At 39.8% G+C, this 25,306-nt stretch overlaps 1 protein-coding gene across 1 annotated transcript in view; it reads right to left on the bottom strand.

The window, feature by feature from the left end:
* The window catches only part of LOC124607177 (KAT8 regulatory NSL complex subunit 1), a 257,090-nt gene that overhangs the window by 11,686 nt on the left and 220,098 nt on the right, over nucleotides 1-25,306 (bottom strand). Inside the window, exons 10-12 of the mRNA XM_047139433.1 lie at nucleotides 22,194-22,356; nucleotides 20,830-21,008; nucleotides 15,670-15,807 (exon numbers count right to left, since the gene is read on the bottom strand). Of these exons, the coding sequence (XP_046995389.1) occupies nucleotides 15,670-15,807; nucleotides 20,830-21,008; nucleotides 22,194-22,356 (480 nt within the window). The remainder of the gene's footprint in view (nucleotides 1-15,669; nucleotides 15,808-20,829; nucleotides 21,009-22,193; nucleotides 22,357-25,306) is intronic.

The following is a 25,306-nucleotide window of genomic DNA, read 5'->3' as shown; positions in this document are numbered from 1 at the left end:
TGAGAGTCAAATGCTCTGTGATTTAAGAAATTCATCGTACAATCTCGCACATAGTTCAACTTGCGTAAAAGGAAATTTACTTTGTAAGTAATGCTTTTCAAACCACCATTCGCAATATTTTCCCAAATTGGTTTGTTTCAGCAGTTGCCAGAGAGCACCAGATAAGAGGCGCCAACCTGCTTGCGTAGCTACGATGACTTAGGAGGCCCGTATGTTCGTACGTGTAAAACATTAAAAGATCTTACAGTGTCATAAAAGAAACAAGACATCAGAGGATACTCCAAGGGTATCGGAATTTTGTGAACCGTACTAAAATGTACAGATTTAAAGATCACATTCGTTTGTCGAAATTCCCAACGAAGTAGGCCTTGACCTGATATTAAGCTTTTCAGTGTGGTTTTCGGGATGTAAATTTTCTTGGAGTACCAGTACTGTGTTATCTCGTGTATGTTTCTTTATTATGGCATAACGCAATACGTGCTATAAGATGAAAACGTGCACTTGAAATACAGCGAATAGTTGAAATTAGCCAATAGTGTGGAATTAAAACACTTAGTTTCTAAGATATTGACTGCATCAGCATAAAAGATTAATAAAAGGAAATTTCTTTAGCAAACCGACAAAAATAACTTCATGTTCTACAAGGCGATTAATGCTTGACCGTCAGAAAGGTGGAAATAAAATAAAATCTGAAACTAATAACATATTTTTGCCTTCTGTAATCATGTGAATGTATTTTAATTCACTTGATATCTCCAGGCCACAGAAAACGGTTTTGTTTTCATTTGACGTGAGAGCAGTAAAGGAAGAAGAAATAGCAAAATCACTAAATGTAAACACAGGTCACATGGAGAATACCCACTTCCCCACTGTACTCAGACTGCTCTGCACATCAACCCCGGATCTACCTGTTTCCAGTCGGCTGGTTTGACATCCTGCCCCACCCCCTTTTTTTAAACCCTCTGTTAATACTGGATGGGATTATTTGTAAACAAAAACGCTTCAGAAAATATGCACTCTTTATTCCCTATTAGCTAACAACTTGCTGCTTTGTGTGACATAAAATTAAATACAGGATACATAAAACCAGCAAAGACAAGAGACAAGCAAGACAGCTCACATTTCTTCAATCCTTAGTTCCTGGAGTTTTTTTTCTCTCTAATCTTACTACAGGTGTAAGTGGGAGGTTTTCCTTTCTGTGAAAGAACCTATTACTTTATCAAAGTTCGTCAACAATTTTGGTACATGAAAAATCGAAATGTCGTTGTCTAATACTGAAAAAGCTGTTAATACAAATAGGACCCAAGATCGGTGCGGTTTGGTTTCTCTATCTTATTACGTTTATTTTGTCACTGTCTGCTAGCTAAAACAAAATAGGCCTTCTAATACTGCAGCAATTGTAACACACAAATAAACGAGACTGTTTTGGCACAAATGGTCATTTTTACAACACAAAACAATATAATTCACAAAGTGCCAATATAAAATGCCTATTAGGCCTACTACAAGCAAAAAGCTTTATGTTGGGAAATAGTTTCACACTTCATTCATACGCTCCAGTTTCTCAAGCATGAGATCGAAAAGTAATAGTACGAAATTTTTATACAAATTTGGGATCGTCATATTCTTCCATAATTTGTGTGATGTCCCCGTTTCTTCTTATTCCTCGTTCTAACAAACAGTCTTCTCATCACTAATTCTGTAACTATTCCTGTGAATGTCAAAGCTTATTTGCGGTATAACTTCACTAACTCTGACCTGCGGTTATTCTCCGGTTAGGCGTTGTTACATATTCGTACAACGCGTTTTCCGCGCTACTTCCAGAATAGATGTTAAAGCGGCTGCTAGCTGGTGACTGTACAACTGGCCCTTACTGGTACAGTGATCTGGCCAAAACTTTTCTATCAAAATTTAATTTTCTTCGATACACCAAGAAGATAATAAGTTATCTTTCTTATCTGTTATTTCTGTTAGTCGTTTTATTTCCACTCTGGTAGTCTGAATATATGGATTTCGCAAGTAATTATAACAACGCTCATCATTCGCAAACCCAATCAACCACATAATCAGACAGCGGTTGGCATTCATCCGTTTCGGCTTTACTTCGCTCAGCTTGTATAGCCCCTTTTGTCTGCAGGAAAGTTTATTTCTAGATGCGATGAGGATTCCCCTCACAGACATCATGTGCACTATGCACGCATTCACGAATCATTCAGAAATCAATTTAGAATGTGTTCAAAAACTGACAGGGATGCATTTCAAAGTCATATGAATAATCGATAGACCAACGTGCGCTGGATGCTAGGCGCTTTGTGAAACAAGGATTTTTTTCCCCTCAAGAATATGAATTTGGTCCCGCCCCTCACCCTATATTCAGCCTGCTGTGAATGCGTGAATCTGGCGGCTTGGACACGCCAGTAAAATTTTTCCTGGTAGCACCTAGCTGCTTGCTGCGACTGCTTACACAGCCGACAGCCACATTTCTGTAGCCAGAAGTGGGAGATGGCACTACTCAACTGCACATGCGCACTATCCCGCTGGTAACTGATAAAACGAATCTAATGTAAACAGCTGTGACGTCAAGCTCATCGGAAGCAATTTGTTGTTATGAAGCACTGCATTCATACGCTGCACACTTCATTCATACGCTCCAGTTTCTCAAGCATGAGATCGAAAAGTAATAGTACGAAATTTTTTTACAAATTTGGGATCGTCATATTCTTCCATAATTTGTGTGATGTCCCCGTTTCTTCTTATTCCTCGTTAACTGAAAACAAAACAATGAAAATTCCCGGAAATGTAAAAAATTCCCGGGTTTTTCCCGGATCTCCCGGGTCGTAGACACCCTGTAACGTTTGACACATTTTGCAGTTGGCAGACGCTTGTTTTGTTCTTGTATATGGCGCATTCCTTTACAATTTACGTTTCATTTTTGTTTTTTCTCTCGTTCATGTTTTATTGCTGCAGTATTATTCTTCAGTAGCGGGATACAGTACTATCCTTTGTTAGAGTATCAGTTCATACCAGCCAAATTACAAGAATTTAACTGAAAACAAAACAATGAAAATTCCCGGAAATGTAAAAAATTCCCTGGTTTTTCCCGGATCTCCCGGGTCGTAGACACCCTGTAACGTTAAATTCTTAAATATAGTGATTCGCATTTTCCCTTGGCTGTTGTAGGTAGGCCTGGAGTCATGGCTAGTGGGACTAATGTTTTTACCAATACAAGGACTTTGAACATAAAATTTCCGTCTCCTACTGCTTTCCAATATTTAACAAATTGAGGGCGAAGTTGACAATTTTTTCTCAAAGGTGTACAACTTTGTTTCCACCATTTGCAGATAGGTGGTGACAATAGTAAGTAGCGGTCGAAAGAAACAGATCATAGACATCAAGCAGTTAGCTTGGACCTCGGTCAACATAACCTCATTCAAACGTTGGTCGATTTGCATCTGCATCAAAGTTGTTCTCGATTTAAAATATCAGTTTATGAGCCTAATTCTCATCATTTGCGGGAGGTGTTACTGTTTTGTTTCAGTATGAAGAAAACAGCAGCCGAGTCTCCTTGAATGCTCTCAACTATGTGTGGTAAGGAGGCTATTAGTGAAAGAACATGTTGTGAGTGGTTTCAACAATTCAAGAACAGCGATGTTAACGTCTTAGACCGACATAGTGGTGGAAGAGAGAATGTTTTCAAAGATGCAGAATTGGAGACATTGCTGAGTGAAGACTCGCGTCAATCTCAAGAAGAACTGGGGCGATTAGTGGGAGTGACACAACAAGCCATTTCAAAATGTCTCAAGGCTATGGGCATGATTCAGAAAGAAGGAACTTGGGTCCTGTGTGAGCTGAAACCAATAGACATTGAACGGCTTTTGTGTGTTTGCAAACAGTTGCTTCAGAGGCAAAAATGGAAGGGATTTCTGCATCATATTGACACCGGGGGCAAAAAATTGGTTCATTGCGATAACACTAGACACAAAAAATCATGGGGATATCCCAGCCACACTTCCACGTCGACAGTCAAACCGAATATTCACAGTTCCAAGATTATGTTCTGCATTTAGTGGGACCAGCTTGGCGTCGTGTACTATGAGGTGTTAAAAGCAAGTGGAAAAATCACAGGTGCTTGTTATCAAAGGCAATTAATGCACTTGAGCAGAGCACTAAAAGTAAAAATGTACTTGACTTACCAAACGGGAAAGAGCTGGTAGATAGACACAATAAAAAAAACACACAAACACACACACAAAAAATATCAAGCTTTCGCAGCCAACGGTTGCTTCGTCAGGAAAGAGGGAAGGAGAGGGATAGACGAAAGAATGTGGGTTTTAAGGGAGAGGGTAAGGAGTCATTCCAATCCCGGGAGCGGAAAGACTTACCTTAGGGGGGGGAAAAAAAGGACAGGTATACACTCGTGCGCACACACACACATATATCCATCCACACATATACAGACGTCTGCTTTTTTTGGTTTCTGTATTATCAAAATTTCCTTCCAAACAATCTCATAAATGACATCACCTGGATGGCAGTATAGTTTTCCCCATGACATTCTACAGCAAATTAATGAACCCCGTAAAAAATTCAAGTAGCTTGAAGTAAACATAAGCTTAGGGTCCTAAAAGGCACCTGTTCTAGCTCTTGACATCTGACACTTATAGAAACTCATCATCAGCTTGGGATGCTGTGTAAAGAACCCCTTATGAGGTTGGGGAATCTGCGGTAAAGTAACTCATCTGTAGCTGCTGTTGCACAGCTACCAGGTGTGGCCCCTATAGTAATGGGGGTGTTGGTTTTCTCACTTCAAAAGGAATCAGCAGTGATTAAGCCACAATGGATGATACCAACAGATTTATAAATTTAACTGCAAACTATACCTTAAATCACAATTAAACTGGCCCATCAATACCATTACACAATATAAAGACATACTAATAATTCTCTATAACATAAATCCATTCGAAAAAGTGTCAGGAAGACTGCTGTGAATCTGACCAAAATTTACACACTGTGACTGATGTAAAACCCGCAGAATATTTATATGATGTGCGCTGCAGTTGTTATACAACAATTTGGCTACCATGATATCCACTGCCGTGGTAATACACAGATGAACTGTGAAGCTTACAATCAGTCTGATTCTGAAGTTATAGCAGATAAACAGATTGAAATACGTCACAACGAGTCATAACAAAAGAAACCCCTTTTTTGAAGTTTTCTGAACTTTATCTCCCTTCCTAGCCATCAGTCTTTCTATATTGCCTTCCCCAGTGAGTACTAAACAACAAAATAGATCAGATTTGAGTACCAGCAGAATGTTGTTGTTGTTGTTGTTGTTGTCGTCGTCGTCGTCGTCGTCGTCGTCGTTGTCTTCAGTCCAGAGACTGTAAGTGTCTCATTTCCTAATCTAATACCCTCAGGATCGCATGATTTAGTTTGACAAAATTCCATTATCCTCGTTTTGGTTTTGTTGATGTTCATCTTGTATCCTCCTTTCAAGACACTGTTCATTCCATTCAACTGCTCTTCCAGGTCCTTTGCTGTCTCTGACAATTACAATGTCATCAGCCAACCTGAAAGTTTTTATTTCTTCTCCATGGATTTTAATACCTACTCTGAATTTTTCTCTTGTTTCCTTTACTGCTTGTTAAATACACAGATTGAACAACATCGAGGTAGGCTACAACCCTGTCTCACTTCTTTCTCAACCACTGCTTCCCTTTCATGCCCCCCGATTCTTATAACTGAACTGCTATCTGGTTTCTGTACAAATGTAAATAGTCTTTCGCTCCCTGTATTTTACCCCTGCCACTTTCAGAATTTGAGAGTATGCCAATCAACATTGTCAAAAGTTTTCTTTAAGTCTACAAATGCTAGAAACGTAGGTTTGCATTTCCTTAGCCTGTCTTCTGAGATAATTCGCAAGGTCAATATTGCCTCATGTGTTCCAACATTTCTACGGAATCCAAACTGATCTTCGCCGAGGTCGGCTTCTACCAGTCTTTCCGCTTGTCTGTAAAGAATTCGTGTTAGTATTTTGCAACCGTGACTTAAGCTGAGCGTTTGGTAATTCTCAGACCTGTTAACACCGGCTTTTTTTGGGATTGGAATTATTATGTTTTTCTTGAAGTCTGTGGGTATTTTGCCTGTCTCATACATCTTGTTCACCAAATGGAAGAGTTTTGTCATGGCTGGCTCTCCCAAAGCTATCAGTAGTTCTACTGGAACGTTGTCTACTCCTGGGGCCTGTTTCGACTTAGGTCTTTTAGTATTCTGACACATTCTTCAAGCACTATCATATCACCAGCAGAATATGGATCCATTTTCAACACCCATACACCTTGTCGTTTTTTAGGGCCTTTTATGCTTGCACTGTGAAACCAAATATAGTTTTTACATGGTTTAGAACATGGTCTTTATAATGAAAATGATTTAGAAGAGTTTGCAGAAGACACTTGTTCCAGCATAACATCATGCACCGGCACGTTGGCTTGGAATGATACAGCAGAGGGGGCTGCGAGACAAACGTCATCCAATAATACGCTGATTAGGATGACACGACAGGAGCGGCCACTATACAGGGTGATTCAAAAAGAATACCACAACTTTAGGAATTTAAAACTCTGCAACGACAAAAGGCAGAGCTAAGCACTATCTGTCGGCGAATTAAGGGAGCTATAAAGTTTCACTTAGTTGTACATTTGTTCGCTTGAGGCGCTGTTGACTAGGCGTCAGCGTCAGTTGATGCTAAGATGGCGACCGCTCAACAGAAAGCTTCTTGTGTTATTGAGTACGGCAGAAGTGAATCGACGACAGTTGTTCAGCGTGCATTTCGAACGTAGTATGGTGTTAAACCTCCTGATAGGTGGTGTATTAATCGTTGGTATAAACAGTTTACAGATAATGGGTGTTTGTGCAAAGGGAAAGTTCTGGACGGCCGAGAACGAGTGATGAAAATGTAGCACGCATCCAGCAAGTGCAGTGTTCAGGCTCATAAACAAACTTTTTCCTAATGCCACAACGATTGAAATTTCGTATGATCTGGTTGTAGATTCAGTAACTATTACGACCAACAAGTGAATGTGGTAGCAGCTAGGCATCAATTCTTTAATAGTAAAAAATGGTCAGAACAAACTTATCACAAGAGGGTAACAGATTTGCAGGGTACGATGACGAAAGGCAAATTCAAATGTGCTTGTGGTGCATTATATTCAGATGGTATGTTGCATGATACGATCGTGTACAAAGTACCTCATATCAAACTCGGAGAACAGGCCCTGAAACAGTCCAATCGATCATTTCAGCAGGCAGTACAAATACTAGATCAGTACGATTCAGACGACCCGTCGACCGATAAATATGAGCAGCCAGAAATTTGTCAGGCTGAGTCCCTTGACTGCGACCAGCCCATTCAGCGGCAGCTTGCACTCGCCACGGCACTTCAGCAGCTCGCTAAACAGGCGAACAGTATTAAGTCTTGCCCTCGGTGTTATACACGGCACAACCGCCAAGACTATCCCTCCCGACAAGCTCAGTGTTAGGCTTGTGGCAAGAAAGCGCATATACAATCCATATGTTTGCAACACAACAAACATACCGTATTTACTCGAATCTAAGCCGCACTTTTCTTTCCGGTTTTTGTAATCCAAAAAACCGCTTGCGGCTTAGAATCGAGTGCAAAGTAAAGGGAAGTTCTGAAAAATGTTGGTAGGTGCCGCCACAACTAACTTCTGCCGTCGAATATATGTAGCGCTACACAGGCATGCTTTGCAGGCACAAAGTTAAATACTGGCGCCGAAACCTCTGCATCAAGGGGGGGTTTAAGATGGAAGACGAGCTTTTTTCTCCGCCCCGAGTTTCGACCCCTGCATTTTCATACATTATCCGACGAAGTAAATACAAATTCCGTATTTTTGCATCTTCGAATGTAGCAGCATTTCAAAATACTATGAAAATCCGCCTGGCAAGACTGTTTGGGATGTTTGTCAATATGGCCAACTCTACGTTCTGAATTTTTCCCTAACTGTGAGAAGAGATGGTTGTTAATCGGAACTTTTCTGAATTGTGAATCACATGCAGTATTCTCTTCACCATAAGAATAATACGAATATAAACATTTTGCCATGTATTCTTTCGTGTTTGCTGCTATCTCATTTAAATCCTGTCTGCCTAAAAACTACGAAACTAGTGTGAGATAACAGCAAACGCGAAAGAATATACATATCGTGTCATGTTTATATTCGTATTATTCTTATGCCTAATAGTGATAACAGTCAGAAATGAAGCACGGCAATTGACTAGATTTTTAAATCTAAGATGACTAATTTCTGTGCAGAATGTAATGTACAAAAGAGGCGTCTGCAAAGATTTTCAAACGGAGAAAATTTTTAGCCAAGCTCTCATTCAGAACATCTTCTATCATAGGTGGTCTGTTATTTGGTTCTTGTTGATTATCATCAAAGAAAGCAGCAGTGTAAGTAACAACAAATAGCAGTCTCTTGCCATTGTTTCGCTAATGCGACAATTTTTTTTTTTTTAATTCCGATTTTGGCCGGCTAGGGACCGCGTTAAACAACTATTTTTCAATGTACATTTCTCCTATTGCGCTCCTCCTCTTTTCTCTTCTTCCAATATGTCTTCATCCTCTCTCTGTGCTGCTCCCTTCGGTCTTCTGTCCACAATGTTCCTCCAGTTCTTCTCTTCTTCACTTCAAATCCTTCAAAATGTTGAATTTTGTCTCTCATTAAGTCTCTGTTGGTTATATCATCTTCTCCTATACCCATCTCCTCTAAGTCTGCTTTGACTTCTTTGAACCAGGTAATTTGGGTTCTGGGGTTCTTGTCAAAAAACATGAATATTTTCTTTGTCAGCCTTTCATCATTCATTCTTTTCAAATGGGCGTAAAAGCTTACTCTTCTCTTCCTCATAGTATCTCCCACTTTCTCAATTTTGTCATACACTTCTCTATTACTTCTAAGCTTCCAAGTCCCATTCTCAAACCTCGGCCCAAGTACTCTTCTAATGATTTTTCGCTCCTTTTTTGCTATAGCTTCCATTTCCTTGTTAGTGTTCATTGCTAAACATTCAGATGCATACAGACACACTGGCTTAATCACAGTGTTGTAGTGCCTTATTTTTGCGTTAATTGATACTGACTTCTTGTTGTACACATTCTTTGTTAGCTGGAATGCCATTTCCATTTTTCTTGTTCTTGTTTTATTTCCTTCTTTATCTGAAGCATTGGGCTGGATGATTTCCCCTAAATATTTGATATTAGAAACCTTCTTTATCTGGCCATACTTTGTAATCATATTGTTCGGTGCCTCTTTTACATTGGTTAGGTACTCTGTCTTTTCAAAGGAGATTTTCAGTTCTGCTTTTTCTGCTGTTTCATTCAGAATATTGATCTGTTTGACTGCTTCTTCCAAACTTCCTGCCAGAATCGCTAAGTCATCAGCAAAAGCGAGGCAATCTACTTCTAATCCATCCTTTATTCTTCCTAATCTGATTTTTTGTATTCCTTCTTCAGTCGTTTTCTTCCTCCACTCTCTAATAACTTTTTCTAACACACAGTTGAATAGGGTAGGTGACAACCCATCTCCTTGTCTTAATCCTGTTCTGATTTTGAATGGTCTGGATACCTCACCACGGAACTTTACTTTTGCATAGGTATCCGTAAGTGTTTCTTGGACGATTGCGACTGTTTTCTTGTCTGCTCCAAACTCCCTAAGGATGTTAACCAAGGTTGTTCTGTCAACGGAGTCGTACGCCTTCTTGAAGTCAACAAACGTGATAAAGATGTCTTTTCCTCTTAATCGTCTATATTTAATAATTAACTTCAAGTTTAAAATTTGCTCCACACAAGATCTTCCCTTCCTAAAGCCTGCTTGGTATTCACCAATTTCTTGATCAAGTTGTTTCTCCAATCTGTTTTGTAGGGCCTTAGATAGAATTTTATACGTCACCGGAAGTAAAGATATCCCTCTGTAGTTATTTGCATCGGTTTTATCCCCTTTCTTAAAGATGGGGTGGATTAATGCAGTTTTCCATTCTTCCGGTATACGTTCCGTTCTCCAAATCTCATTGATTATTCCCAGTAGTTTTCCTTGAGTTGTATTATCCACACTTTTCCACATTTCTGCAATTATCATGTCTTCCCCTGGTGCTTTATTGTTCTTAAGGTTTTTAATGATTTCTCTGATTTCTATGAGGCATGGGGGTTCAGAATTATTGTTTACTGTGTTTGGGGTGTTGGCTGGTAATTTTTCAATAGGTTCCTGACAGTTGAGGAGTTGTTCAAAATATTTTGCTAATATTTCACAATTTTCTTCATTATTCATTGCTAGTTTTCCACTGGTATCTTTAAAACAAAGATTTGGTGCTACATATTTTTGTAGTTTCTGTCTGAATGTGCTGTAAAAGGATCTGTTATTGTTTCTCTTAAAATCTTTATCCATTTGTGTAAGTTGATTCTTTTCAAATAGTCTTTTTACTGATCTAATGAGTTTGGCGACAATTACTCTCTTTTTTTTTTATTGTAAGCGGCGGTAGCGCGCACAAAAGCAAGCCATGCCGCGAGCGGCGACAGGTCATAAACACACATTATTAGAAGGCGACAAACAATGCATGACACGGTACAATAATGCATTTTCAGCTTAGATAAACACCTATAACAAGGAGAACGACACTTGTCAGATCAAAGAAAAATAAGCAATCGATTCAAGTCAGACGAAGCATGTGAAAAAGGAAGGGTACCCGTATACATATGGACGGACCGCCTGACACATAGCAATGGCTACCTGGTAAAGCTTAACTGCTAAGCGTAAGACTCGAACCAAACTACTGTAGCTGTACCATCATCATTCGTTCAACCTAGATTGTTTCTCATATTACAATGGACCAACTTTGTTTCGATTTGGAGGTGCGCCCTAATACTTTTCTCTCCCCTTGAATTTTGAGTCTCAAATTTCAGTTCCGGCTTAGATTCGGGCAATTTTTTTTTTTTTTTCTTTATTTCGAGTCTCATTTTTCAGGTGCGGTTTAGATTCGAGTGCGGCTTAGATTCGAGTAAATACGGTAAGAATTTGGCCCACTCACAAAAATCTAGTCATAAGGCTCATGTTATAAATGCAGTATATTCAACGTCTGCAACAGGCATTCGCATAACTGGCACGTGAGTGATATGCCAGTCCAACGAACTTTTTGTTCATTTGCTTCCTTGTTCGAAATACGTGAAATTTCAGTTGGACACAAGTGCTTCTGTCACACTGCTCAATTGTCACACATATGGACTGTTAGGCTCCCCACACCTGTCTAAGACTAGCAAACAACTGACTCCTTACAATGGTCAAGGCATTCCTGTTCTCAGAAAATGTACTTTACCTGCCATGTACCTCTTGCATACGCGAACAGTGACTTTTACAGTGCTACTATCACGCGATTGTGAGAACATATTTGGTCTTTATTCATTTGATTTGTTTGACTTTAACATTTAGGATAGTTGTCAGCGTCTGGATTCTGTGCATAAGGACAGTGTAGCTAGCTTGGTAAAAAGTCCCGGAACTCTTTTCTGAAGGTTTAGGCAAAGCTAACAACTTTGTTGCACATATTACTCTGCAAGACAATGCACAGACGAAATTTTCTCGAGCCAGGACTGTTCTCATTGAGTTACTTGACAAAGTCACTGCTGAACTTAAAGAATTGTAAGGTACCGGAGCTATTGAGCTCATACAAGCTAGTCAGTGGGCAAGTCCACTGGTTTTACTCCCCAAACCTTCAGGTGGCATTCACCTTTGTGTTGACTTTAAGCCTACAGTCAACCAAAAACTATGATTGATATTTATCCATCGCCATGCTCAGAGGATCTCAGTGAGATTAGGTGCTGGTCGCTACTTCTCGAAAATTGATTTGTGTGACTCATATGTTCAAATATTGTTCGATGAAGAATCTCAAAGAGTGTGTGGTAAATACTCATTTGGGACTGTTGAAGTATTTTGCCTTTTGGCAGTGCTTCCGCATCCACCATTTTCCAACAGTATTTGGAACAGCTGACTGCACAAGTGCCAAACTGTTCAAACTATTTATTGTAGCAGGTCGTACACTTGAAAACCATGCTCCAAATTTGGGTGCTTTGTTTAGTGTGTTATCTGATACAGCACTAAAGTGTACACTGGACAAGTGCATTTTTTTTAAAAACCCAAGTTGCAGTATCTTGGTGATGTCATAAACAGTCAAGGTGACTTCCTCTTCAATTTGTTAGCCATACGAGATTTGCCAGTTCCTCACAATGTCGCATAATTGCAGTCAGTTTCAAGGAAAATCAACTATTATATTCGGTTCATACCGAATGCTTCATAAATCGCAGCTCCACTGCATTGCTTGCAATGCAAGAATGTCCCCTTTGTTTGGACAGATGAGTGCCAAGAAGCTTTTCAAAAACTTAAAGATGCTCTGCTCGGTGATTGACGCTTAGTTCACTTTGATCCAAACAAGTCAGTTGTATTGAAAGTCGATGTTTCCTCTTACGGAATCAATGCAGTGTTTTCGCACAGATTTGGTGATGAAGACAGGCCTAGTGCTTTCACATCAAAAGTGTTCTCCAAAGCTCAGTGTAACTATTTACAAACTGAGGAAGAGGCTTTGGCTATTGTGTATGGTGTCACCAAATTCCACCACTATTTGTTTGGCAGAAAATTCTACTTAGTAATGGATCACAAGCCTTTGCAGTCCTTGTTTCATCAGACAAAACTGATTCCTGCATGAACTGCCCAGAAATTGCAAAGATGGGCTTTGTTGTCTTCTCAACAACAGTACGAGATTGTGTATCGTCCGACAGCTCAACATTGTAATGCGGACGCATTTTCACGTCTTCCGATTGACTCCGATACAGACTTTGATGCTTCTGCTGCATCTTGTTGTCATGTCGATGCTCAAGATTCTGAATTGCTTCAATCTTTTCCGCTGAACTATAGGAAAATTGCACAAGCCACGGAAGCTGATTCAGATTTGAACATTTTGCTAACACACATTTGCACATCTTGGCCTTGTTCCTTGCATATCATACAGAACTCCACAGTGTTCCGATACTTTGCACGTCAACATAGCATCGCTATACAGAAAGGAGTGATTCTTGTTCAAAATGACAGTGGACTGTCATGTGCATTGTTCCCTAAAGCTTTGCAAAAAGAAGTGTTGCAGTTTCTTCACCAAAGACACTGGGGGACTGTTCGTACGAAACAGTCAGCATGTCAACACTTGACTTGGCAGGGTATGGACACCCAAATAGAACAGATGACGTCACAGTGTCACGCTCCGCCACAAAAATCTTCTGCTTGGCCTAAGTCGCAGTCACCATGGCAACGTGTGCACAGACCTTGTGGGACCTTTTTGGAACAATCGTTAGTTGATTGTGGTTGACTCGTATAGCAAGTTTCGATTTGCCGAGGCAATGAACTGGACAATGTCACATACCACAATTCAGGCGCTGTCCTCTCCTATTTTTTGCCTCCAAGGTTTACCTGAAGTCAGTGTCGGACAACGGCCCTCAGTTCATATCAAATGAATTTTAAACATTCTGTGACCACAATGGCATACATCACATAATTAGTGCACCGTTCCACTCACAGTGAAACGGCGAAGCGTAATGTTTTGTCAGAACCTTCAAGCAGCAGATGGCCAAACTTCACTCTGCATACACCAGGATCAAGCACTGGAACTGTTTCTCACCTCCTATCATTTGCACCCACTAGATGGACCACTGCTGAGAGAATTGATTCACGGCCATCGCCATCAGACACTGCTCCGCCTGTTCCACCCTTTTCAGCATCTCGCGCTGAAAGAAGGCTACAAGTATCGCTTTGTGCCGCATGATATTGCCTTTTATAGTGGCAGCAGACAGTGGGTGCGAGGCGAGATTGTCCATCGACTTGGTGCTCACGTGTATCTCATTACAGGTCCAGACAGGATGCAGCACTAACATCGCAATTGGCTTCGCCACTGTCATGTGTGCGATGATCTTTCTGTGTCTCTTCCCCCAGATTCAAGGATCCCGAGGACAGTGTGGCCACAGAAGCCACCAGAGGGTGTCGTCATGACACCGCAGGATGACCCTATGGAAACTGAGCCTTTGCCTCCTCTTGTCCTACTGATAAGTGTTGGACCCACCCACACCACAGCAGCCAGCAGCCGAAGCCTTCCCCATCTGGTTACTGGCCTATGGAGGTGGACATGTACCCTTCTGGTTGTTTTCCAAGAGACGTTTCTGCCAGAGCGAAGGCCGTATAGCGAGGTACGACCAGAAGCTTGATGTCCCCTGCTGCCACAGCTTCCCGTCCAGTGCAGCGTCCACCCTATGGCCTCCCTCGCCGTTGTTGTGCTCCCTGAACGACAACGGGGAAGGGAGCAATGTTCCGGCGTAACATCAAGCGCCGGCATGTCAGCTTGGAATGACACAGCAGAGAGGGCTGCGAGACGTCAATCGATAGTACACTGACTACGACAGCACCACGACAGGAGTGGCCCCTATTCGAAGAGAATGTAAGTGCTGCTCCCCCAAGCCTTGGCCGCACTAGAAGGCGAGCCCTCATCCAAACTCTTTAGCCAAAACTTGCGACCGTATTATTTACTTGCATGGAAATTGTATATATCAAAGGACATTGATTATCTGTAGTCACCATATAAGATTTGCTTGATCTGTTGTCCAGCTATCCAAGGAAACAGCTTCCTAGGCACACTTATATTAGACGAGAGGGCAGGACATGACAACTTCTTTGTGAAAGTCTGCTAAAAATATTTGTTTCTGATGTTTTTAGAAAAATTGTCAACTTTGCCCTCAATTAATTTGTTAACTATTGAAAAGTGGTAGGAGACTGAAATTTTATATCCAAAGACCTTGTACTAGTAAGTTATTAAATGCATGGTTTCATATGTATCCCGCAATTACTTCCGGATATATAAGTTGAACTTGACATTTTTTCAAGCATCAGAAGTATTGAAATAATAATTGTGAAACTTTACCAATGTTCACTGGGAACAAGTGTGATTGTCCACATAAAATTTAATCAAAATCTGTGACGGTCATGCGGAACCTCTAGACCATTTGTCACGGAATGACCCTATATGAAAGACATAGGTAATCCAGCAACTTAATAAGCTATGATCCAGCAACTTAATAAGCTATGAAAGATTTATGATCAAATAAGTCAGAAAGCAACAATAACATTCCTTCGGAATTTCCAAAATGATTAGAAGAACTGGCAACAAAATAGCCATTCCAGATAGTTTGCAGGATATATATATATCTGGAGACACACCATCCTGAGTATCTCAAGGGCAGATACATGTGAGAACTTTTCTGCTGTCAGTTTAATATATTGTGCATTCAAATTGCTGACAAGAATATACCCCCCCCCCCCCCCTCAAAATTAAGAGCAGAAGCTTACATTTAGGCCAATATGGTATATATAAATTTGGGCAGCACCAAGCACATTATTTCACAAGGTACACAGTCTTTTAAGTTACTTCTCAGCATATCTTAAAAAGTGAGTTCATCAACAAGTAGTGAACATTCATACAGTGCGCAGGCAATTTTTATTGGAAAACGACATTCCACATTGACCTTAAGATTACACTACAATTATTTTTACGCAATATTCTAGTTCTACTTACAAATTCAATATCTTTGGCTAAGAGCTTCTTTGGTTCTTGAGATGGAGGAGGATATGGATGGCCCTCTGGCATACATTTTAACATCTTCTCATACATATCGTCACTGAGAGGAAATTTTCTTGGTTCATAAGGAGGAACCTACGTAACAAAGAAGAAGGTCTAAATAACATAAAAGTTTTAAATAACTTATTAATTAGTTTACAGAACATTAAGAACATCTGCAGAGTGCAAAATACTCTTGATTTTGTTATTAGGACACAGTATTGTTTCTATATTTTACAACGTTTCATCCAGAAGATAAATTAAGTTCACAAATCCTGGTTCTCTCATACTCTACACACATCAATACTAATCTGTGGCTTAAGATTCGGCTGCAAATGATATTTATAAATGGTATCTTAAAAGGCATTATACAAGTTTGACATATTGTAACATTTTAATTAACTAACATATGCACTTCTGTTATATAGTTTACTCTGATCAAACCAAACAGTCGGGCTTAAAGCAATTTCGAGAGCATGGAAAGAAACCACTCACAGAGCTTCTATATGCTAATTGTAATGCAATTTCATGCGGACCAGAAATGAAAGCCTGACGCATTGTTCTGGCCAACCACACAAAAGCGAACTTGATACAAAAACCATACGGGTTGCTTTAAAGTCTATACCAAACCAAGTCTCTTCAGGAGGCTTTAACAGCCTTATCAATATCAATTACAATGGAAGAAAAAGTTTAAAAACCACAACTGAATGCAGTCTGCTATGAAAATTCAAGAGTGTTTAAATGACAATGGATATTTCACAGGCAATGGAAGACTTTTTGACAAAACCCCTCTCACATCTGAGGTACAGTAAACAAACACAATCCTAACATCAAGGGCACAAATAATTAGCATACTGTTTCCTCAGTGTTACAGTGCTTTCTGAAAGTTCTTATTCTATTGTGTAATTTAGGGTGGGAATAATTTGCATTAATGTGTACAACTGTTCGGTGGTGTCCTCTCTATAAGTACACCAATCTTAGTTGCATTCAGCCTGATAGAGGAGTACATGCTCGGGCTGGTGAAACATGTCACTTGAAAGCTCGGACGTGGTTGGCTCTACTGATTACGAGGTTGCAATAGTTGTCATCGCACCCACCCACAACTCTGAAGTACTTTTTTGTAAATGTAAGCTACAATCAACATTTATACCAAAGTGCAACAAAGTATGTTTTTCTAACAGAACGACAACAGAGACTAAGTGTTTGATAGTAGATGAAACCGGGAAATAAAAACACCCGAAGTTAACGACGATACCTATGAAAAGTCGTTCTAAATTGTTGCCGTAATAGCTGCACATAAAACGTCATATAATCACGTAAACATAAACATACCAAAGAACACCTCATCCACACTCTCAGAAAGAAATAAAGCAAAACATGCATAGCCTACCAGATTGCACAGAGAAAGAATTAATTCTGTATACATTTACACTCACCAACTTACAATGTCAATGGCACTATTCCATCCAGTTCTCCTTCATCGGAATCAGTGCCAAAACAGTTGTCTTCGTCTTCATCTCCGTCTCCGTCATCATCATCATCATCATCATCATCATCAAGAGAAATCATTAATTGTTCATTTTCATTTATAATGCTGTCTATAGTCTGTGCTTCTCTTATGAGTTTAGCAATATGGTGTACTTTCTTCCTCAATGAGGTAGCATCTTTTTCACTTCTGTTATAGTAAAACTTTTGTTGTTACTTCTAATGCATGCCTTGACTGCACTCCAAACCAATTCAATTGGATTAAAATGGCAGTGATAAGGTGGTAGCCTAATTATCAAGTGACCCTGTTTGCTTGCAATTTCACCTCCAATGTATTTAGGCGTCACAGGTTTATTTTGTTTTACGAGCGAGTATAACAGCAGCTTTGTCATGCTCATGTCCACAGCAATGTCTCTTGCCTGCAACCACTGCACCATAGTTTCTTAACGATCTCTAGTGGTGGGAGTTTTATCTAAAATCATGGAATGGTACGGTGGATTGGCCTTCACAAACACTGTCAGAACACTAAACTGGAGGAACAAATTTTTAAACCACTGTAGGAACCATGGGTTGTCCATATCCTCATGATAATCATCGGTTTTTTTCGATAGAAAAACTAAAAGTCCTTCAGGCACAAAGCCGTTTGAAGATCCTGCATGAGCCACAATTAATCGGGATCCTCTACCTGTTGGCTGATGACCGCTGCTATTCAGAGTATATTTCTCTACTGATTCTCCAGCACTGACCCAGGTTTCGTCTAACCATATGGCTAGAGTGTCTGTCCTTTCTTACAATTGTGTGTAAGAAAATGGTACAAGCTGCAAAGACATGAGCATTTTTAAGTACCGTATTTACTCGAATCTAAGCCGCACTTTTTTTCCGGTTTTTGTAATCCAAAAAACCGCCTGCGGCTTAGAATCGAGTGCAAAGCAAGCGGAAGTTCTGAAAAATGTTGGTAGGTGCCGCCACAACTAACTACTGCCGTCGAATATATGTAGCGCTACACAGGCTTGCTTTGTAGGCACAAAGATAAATACGGGCGCCAAAAACTCTGCGTCAGTAAATAAATTTAAAAAGAAAAAGGTGGACGACGAGCTTTTTTTCTCCGCCCCGAGTTTCGACCACTGCATTTTCATACATTATCCAACAAAGTAAATACAAATTCCTTATTGTTCATCTTCAAATGTAGCAGAATTTCAATGTACTATGAAAATCTGACTGGCAAGACTGGGATGTTTGTCACTATGGCCAACTCTACATTCTGAATTTTTTCCTATCTGTGAGAAGAGATGGTTGCTAATAGGAACCTGATGAAATGTGAATCACATGCCGTATTCTATTCACCGTAAGAATAATACGAATATAAACATTTTGCCGTGTATTCTTTCGTGTTTGCTGCTATCTCATTTAAATCCTGTCTGCCTAATAAACTACGAAACTAGAGTGAGACAACAGCAAACGCGGAAGAATATACATATTGTGTCATGTTTATATTCGTATTATTCTTATGCCTACTAGTGATACAGTCAGAAATGAAGCACGGCAACTGACTAGATTTTTAAATCTAAGATGATTCTAATTTCTGTGCAGAATTTGATGTACTGAAGAAGCGGCCGCAAAGATTTTCAAACGGAGAAAAATTTTCGCCTAACTCTCGTTCAGAACATGTTCTATCATACGCAGTCTATTATTTGGTTCTTGTTGATCATTATCAAAGAAAGCAGCAGTGTAAGTAGCAACAAATAGCAGTCTCTTGCCATTGTTTTGCTAATGAAACGATTCCTCTCTTTTTTTTTTTAAATTGTAAGCGGCAGTAGCGCGCACAAAAGCAAGCCATGCCGCGAGCGGCGACAGGCCATAAACACGCACTATCAGAATGCAACAAACAATGCATGACACAGTACAGTAATGCATTTTCGGCTTAGAGTGATGTAAAAACCTATAACAAAGAGAACGGCACTTATCAGATCGAACCAAAATAAGCAATCTATTCAAACCAGACGAAGCACGTGAAAAAGGAAGGGTACCCGTATAAATACGGGTGGAGCGCCTAACGCATAGCAATGGCTACCTGGTAAAGCTTAACTGCTAAGCTCACGTCTGGAACCAAACTACTGTAGCTGTATCATCATTCATTAGACCTACATTGTGTCTCATATTACAATGGACCAACTTTGTTTTGATTTGGAGGTGCGGCCCAAAACTTTTCACTCCCCTTGAATTTCCAGTCACAAATTTCAGGTGCGGCTTAGATTCGGGAATTTTTTTTTTTTCTTTATTTCGTGTCTATTTTTCAGGTGAGGCTTAGATTCGAGTGCAGCTTAGATTTGAGTAAATACGGTATCAGTTTTCATCCATCTAACTTTTTAAAGCAGAAGCCCATACTATCATCTTAAGTGACTTTTCCCCCTTGAGAAAAGCCCACTTTCTTTAAAGAAATAAAATACTTCACTATCGTGGGGTATTCTTTCCTTCTATTGTATCCGTATATGTGCTGATGAATTGCAAGGGATTGGAAACAATCAATAACTGTAACAGGACGAGGCTGCTGTTTTTTCTTTCCCAGTGTACTTAAAAACATGCAGGGCTGTCTTCCACACTGCTCACTTAAGTGTCTAGTAAATCTTGAAGCAGCACCCCTTTCCTTATATCTGTTCTTTGATTGAGTCATAGAGTTTTCAAGGTATGCTCTAAAACTTTATCTGCAGGAGTCAACACATGTCCATGAACAGAAACAAATTCTTTTTCTTGCTCGTAAAACTCGCGTCCTCCATAGCTATTCCAAAGCCCGACTATTTAATGGCACTCTATGGCGCAACGGATTGTCACTCAGTCAACGACATTGTTTAATAAACAAAAACTGTTGTTGAGGCAGTACCACAACACAACACAACACAACACAACAGCAGGCGTCCACACACTAACATACAATGTTTACATTGAAGCCGGCAACATGGTAGCATCAAAAGCCGGAACTATCTTTTGTTCGGTGCTGTTATTGGTGCAGAAGACGCATTGCCTCGCATACCTTACTTGTTTGTTAGTTATATGACCAACTCTACGGTGCTTGGGGAGTGACCTTGAAGTGACATGTTTCAGTGGCCCTGGTATATATTAATAGGTCAACATATTGCGTCAAGGTGCAGTGGATAACAACTGTGTTTTGCCTGCCGACAGCCGCATTTCAGTGTAGGTCCATTTCACTTTTTCACAACTGTTTACAGAAGGATAACTTAACAGCAAAGCTGCTGACATTAAAACTGCAGGAACAGAAGAAATTTGGAAGTGAAACTGGGTACACCGGATAATAAGTGCTTTAAAACTCAAGTCTTCACATTCTGCAACGTTTCACAACTGGTGAAATGTACCTGTTACACAATGAGACTACTGGCGGCCCTGTAACCTTTTCCTTTCTTCAATCTTCCGAGTAAATGTTAATTACATATGTTTTGGTTTATAACTAATTTTACATCCCTCCCACAATCCAAAATGTCTCCCACTTCCAGTCTACGAATACATCCTGCAAATCTAGTCTTCTTCAGCTTCATATTGCACAATATTAAAGCCACATTCTTAAGAACAGAAAGTTCTTCCTTATAACAAATAATTTGTTGAGATATTTGCAGTACTTACTTCAGTTACGCCATCTGGTGTAGAACTTCTCATCTCATCACGGTGCCATCGTGATGAGGAAACAGTACGCCTGCGTGTGCCAGAACCACAATACTGGTCTGGATCAGATGATGGTGGGAGAGGTGACATAACAGGAGATATGCCATCCTGATATTCCGAAGGATTCGGTGACATTGGATCTTGCAAAAAAAAAAATAATTTATTAGTTGAAACCAATAAAAGGAAATACGAGGAGCATTGAAATTATAACACTTTTTTAATGTGTGTGCACTCATAAATGCACTGACAGAGATGGACCACTGTACAACACACAGAAATCTAGTGGCTAGTGCATAACCATTCGTTTTCTTCATTTGTGTTGGTGGTGCCATGGATGTATCTCATGTGTTCGTGGTGCAATAGTTCAAAGGAAATAGAACCTTGTATGACAACTAACCAAACCAATCTCAGCCTTGTACCAGCCAGTCTGTCAACATGATCGAAAAAGGTGAGTTGGTAGTTTTGGAGGACTGCCGAATGAGAGTGTAACACAGTGTCTCCAAAGCTGGTACACCAGTGGGACCTGTGCACTGAATCTCGCATGAAAACCTGATAATATGAAACATGTCCTTCAGCTGCCAAATGCTGACCACATGGCTGCTGCTAGGCAATGTTCAAGTGTAACGATGGCACGCAGGCAACGTTTTTCCTCCATCAACTGTGACAATGGATGAAACATGAATGCCATTTTCAATTCTGAAATGAAGTAGAAAAATTATGGTGGCCATATTCAGGCACATTGATGGCCTAACCCTTACTCACTGGGCACCAAGGGTGCTATGGTGACTGGTAAATCCTACGACGATGTTTTGATGAACAAGATCCTTGCAGCAATGCGGAAAAATGGTCAGAAAAACTGCATGCACGTTCTCTCACAAAGACCACACACCTGTGCATTGGGTGAACCTGACACTGCCACTTCTTCATAACGATAACTTTGAAGTGATTTCTGATGCTCTCTACTCGCCTGACCTGGCGACTTTTGGCCATTTCCAACGAAGAAAGAGACTCGACTACAGAAGTGTTTGTAGAGGCCATGGAATCCTGGACTTGACAGTGGGGAAAATGTGCAAGGCTCCATGGAGATTACATTGAGAAGTGAAAAGTCTCACAGTTTTCATGTCATTAGCTTGTGAGGAGGTGTTTTAACTTGAATGCACCCCCCCCCCCCCCCCCGCCCTCTCTCTCTCTCTCTCTCTCTCTCTCTCTCTCTCTCTCTCTCTCTCTCTCTCTATCACACACACACACACACACACACACACACACACACACACACACACACACAAAACCTTTCAGAACTAATAATACATCTACAGAACATTTACCTGGAGTATTTGCACCACTACTCTCTGCCCTACTGTCTGTCCTTCTAGCAGCTCTACTGCGTCCAGAATATGGCAATTTAATATAGCTCATGAATTTCTTTTTCTCTTCCATTTCACACCTATCATGCCTTAAAGCTATTGTTTCATCACTAATATCCTCCACCTGTGAACATTTGCAAAACAGTCATTAATGCAAACACTTTTTCACACACTGGACATGATAGTTACTACAGTATAAGAGTCTACTGAAACTATTGTAGGCAACAAATAATGTCTTCCTCATCAGGAGTTTATTGTATGTATTTATGTATTCTGTAAACAGATTTTCATCTCAAGGCCTCATAAATAACTAACATTGTCAGTGTTTTCTGATTACTGCCAAAATTTAAGAGAGACTAGAAACCAAGCAGAAGAGACTAGAAACCAAGCTGACATTACATTTTAGTTTAATACTGTAGTGCACATCACTGTTGTCAGAACCACATAATGCTCTTCTTCCTGCTTGATAAAAAGGTAGGCAAAGAAATGAAGGACTTATTTCAATAGTGGTATAAGTCCACTTTTCAAAAAAATGGGGTTATCCTCACGTATGTACTCACACAAGCCGTTTTTAATGTACTTGCATAGAGGGACAGCTTCAGCTTCGTCCTGCTGCCAATAGAGTGCACCTCAATGCTGACACATGCGAGAAAGCATTTCACTAGTGGTATAAATGCACGTGCTTTTGTGCATTACAGCGTGTTGCAATTTCTTGCAAAGACGATGGATTCAGGAGCATTATCAAGTGACTGTGATACAATTGATGATCCAGATTTTCATATGATTGCAAGTAAAAAGAATTTACTTACTTTCCTCTCAGCATTATAGAGAATGAAGGTTATGCTGAGAGTAATAATGAAAACTGAGGGTGTCCATCTTAATGTATTTCACATATACATATGTTTTGAATCATCTGGTGCTGTATATATAAAATTTGTGTTACTTTCTACCTAGATACGAGTACCAATGACGAAACTTCCAATGAAAGTGCAAAAAATTACGAAACAGGAGACACTGTGACTGATGCCTGTGTGAACGGTGCAGCTGCAAATTTGCAGACAAAAGGAAGCACACTCAAAGCAAGAATGATGCAAGGAAAACGGACACACACGAAAAGTATATTCTAAAGAAATAAAGGAACGCTGGGGAGTTATACGTCACAGTTACTGGTAAAATAACGCCCCCAAAAACATTTCGCAATGTGGACTGCAGGTGTGCACATAAATGTTTCAATAAAATTTCAGAGGATGAGAGGAAGGCATTATTTGACAATTTCTGGGCTATGGGTGATATTAATCACCAAAATAGTAATCTGAATGGTTTATGCAACTATCATTCAGTTAACCACCGACGTCCAAGATCCGACTATGGTTCTCAGAAAATGTGTGTTTATGTATATCGATTACATGTAAATGGAAACTGTGCAATAGTATCCAAAAAGTTTTCTTGAATACTTTTGACATTTCTAAAGGACGACTCTCTAGGCTTTTAACAAAAAGCAAGGAGGAAGGTACATCTCACCTTGATGGGGGGCAAATATCCAAACAAATTCTCTGTACCGGAATGTCTGATCAATGATGTAAAGGAACACTTCACTTCAAAAGCTTTCCAGTTTCCAAGAGCCATTATGCAAGGAAGGATAATACCCGCAAGAGGTTTTTAAAACTTAAGTTGTGTGTGGCCGCAAGTACGATTTGTACAAAAATAAATGCATATCTCAGAATAAAGAAATTGTGGGGGAGCACATCTATCGAAAAATCTAAGAAACTTCAACCTGTCATTTAGACCACCAAGTAAATGACACTTGCTCTTTTTGCGACAAATTGAGCTTTGAAATGGGCACTGCTACCAATGCAGAAGAAAAAAGAAAGCTTCAAACTGAAAAGGAGCTTCACCTTAGGAAGGCTGAAGCTGCAAGAACAGCAATGGCTATAGACACAGCTTGTAGTTAAGAGGCAGATTCTCGGATGTTCATGTTTACCTTTGACCTGCAAAAAGCACTTACATTTCCTAAACTGACAACATCTATATAATACTACAAAAGAAACACATACGTGTATAATTTTGGATGCCACAACTTAACTGACGGGAAAATCCATTTGTATTTTTGGGATGAAACATCTGGATCAAGAGGTTCACAGGAACCCCTTGAAAAGTGTGTCCCTTCTCAAAAACAGGTAGTTGCGTACAGTGACGCGTGTGGTGGGCAAAACAGGAACATAAACATTGGCCTAACACTAATGAAAGTGACACAATCTCCTCAATTTCATGTCAGCATTACTGATTTAAAGTTCCTGATCCCAGGTCGCTCACACCTGTCAAATAACAGGGATTTTGCCCAGATAGAAAAACAATTAAATAAGTAAGTGCTTCTGTTTTTCCCAGATGATATTTTTGAAACAATTAAGAAAACTGGCAGAAAAAATAAATTTTTATGCACAGAAATGAAGCATTCTGTTTTTTTAGCACTGAAACAGTTACAAAATGCAGTGGTAAGAAGGAAGCAAAATGAGGAGTATGTTCAATGTAATTGGCTGAAAATAAAATGGATACGTTTTGAAAGGCAGAAGCCATACAAAATGCTCTACAAGGGAACACTGAATGATGATATTGACTTCCACGCCCTAAACCTTGCTCACAAACTTCGTAGAGGGAGACCACAGAAATATGGTACTATTGCAGTTTCACAACTTTACCCACACATGAGAAAAGTGCTGCAAAAGAAAAAGCAGGATATGATTGATTTGCTCCCTTATATTCCAGTTATCAAACTTGGTTACTTCCTTGCTCTACAAACAGAAGACAGAGGTCTGGAACATGAAGAAGAAGAATGTATCCTTAGTTTTACAGAAACCGAATGACCTGAAACACATCTGACTGTGTAGTTCAATTGTACATTATATTTAATAACAAGATGTACGTCAAAACTGCAATAAAATTATTTGCAATAAAAAAATTAAGTTTTATATACAATTTTCAATTCATTTTATTTCAACAGTGGTACAGCTCCATTACCTCCACTTTTCTGCCTATAATGCTGCTGAGATTAATGATCCAAACAAATAGAAAGAAAA

This window comes from Schistocerca americana, chromosome 1 (genome assembly GCF_021461395.2).
Source record: "Schistocerca americana isolate TAMUIC-IGC-003095 chromosome 1, iqSchAmer2.1, whole genome shotgun sequence".
NCBI classification, from domain to species: domain Eukaryota; kingdom Metazoa; phylum Arthropoda; class Insecta; order Orthoptera; family Acrididae; genus Schistocerca; species Schistocerca americana.
Note: the sequence above shows the minus strand (reverse complement) of the source record. Positions and strands in the feature narration are given on the sequence as shown.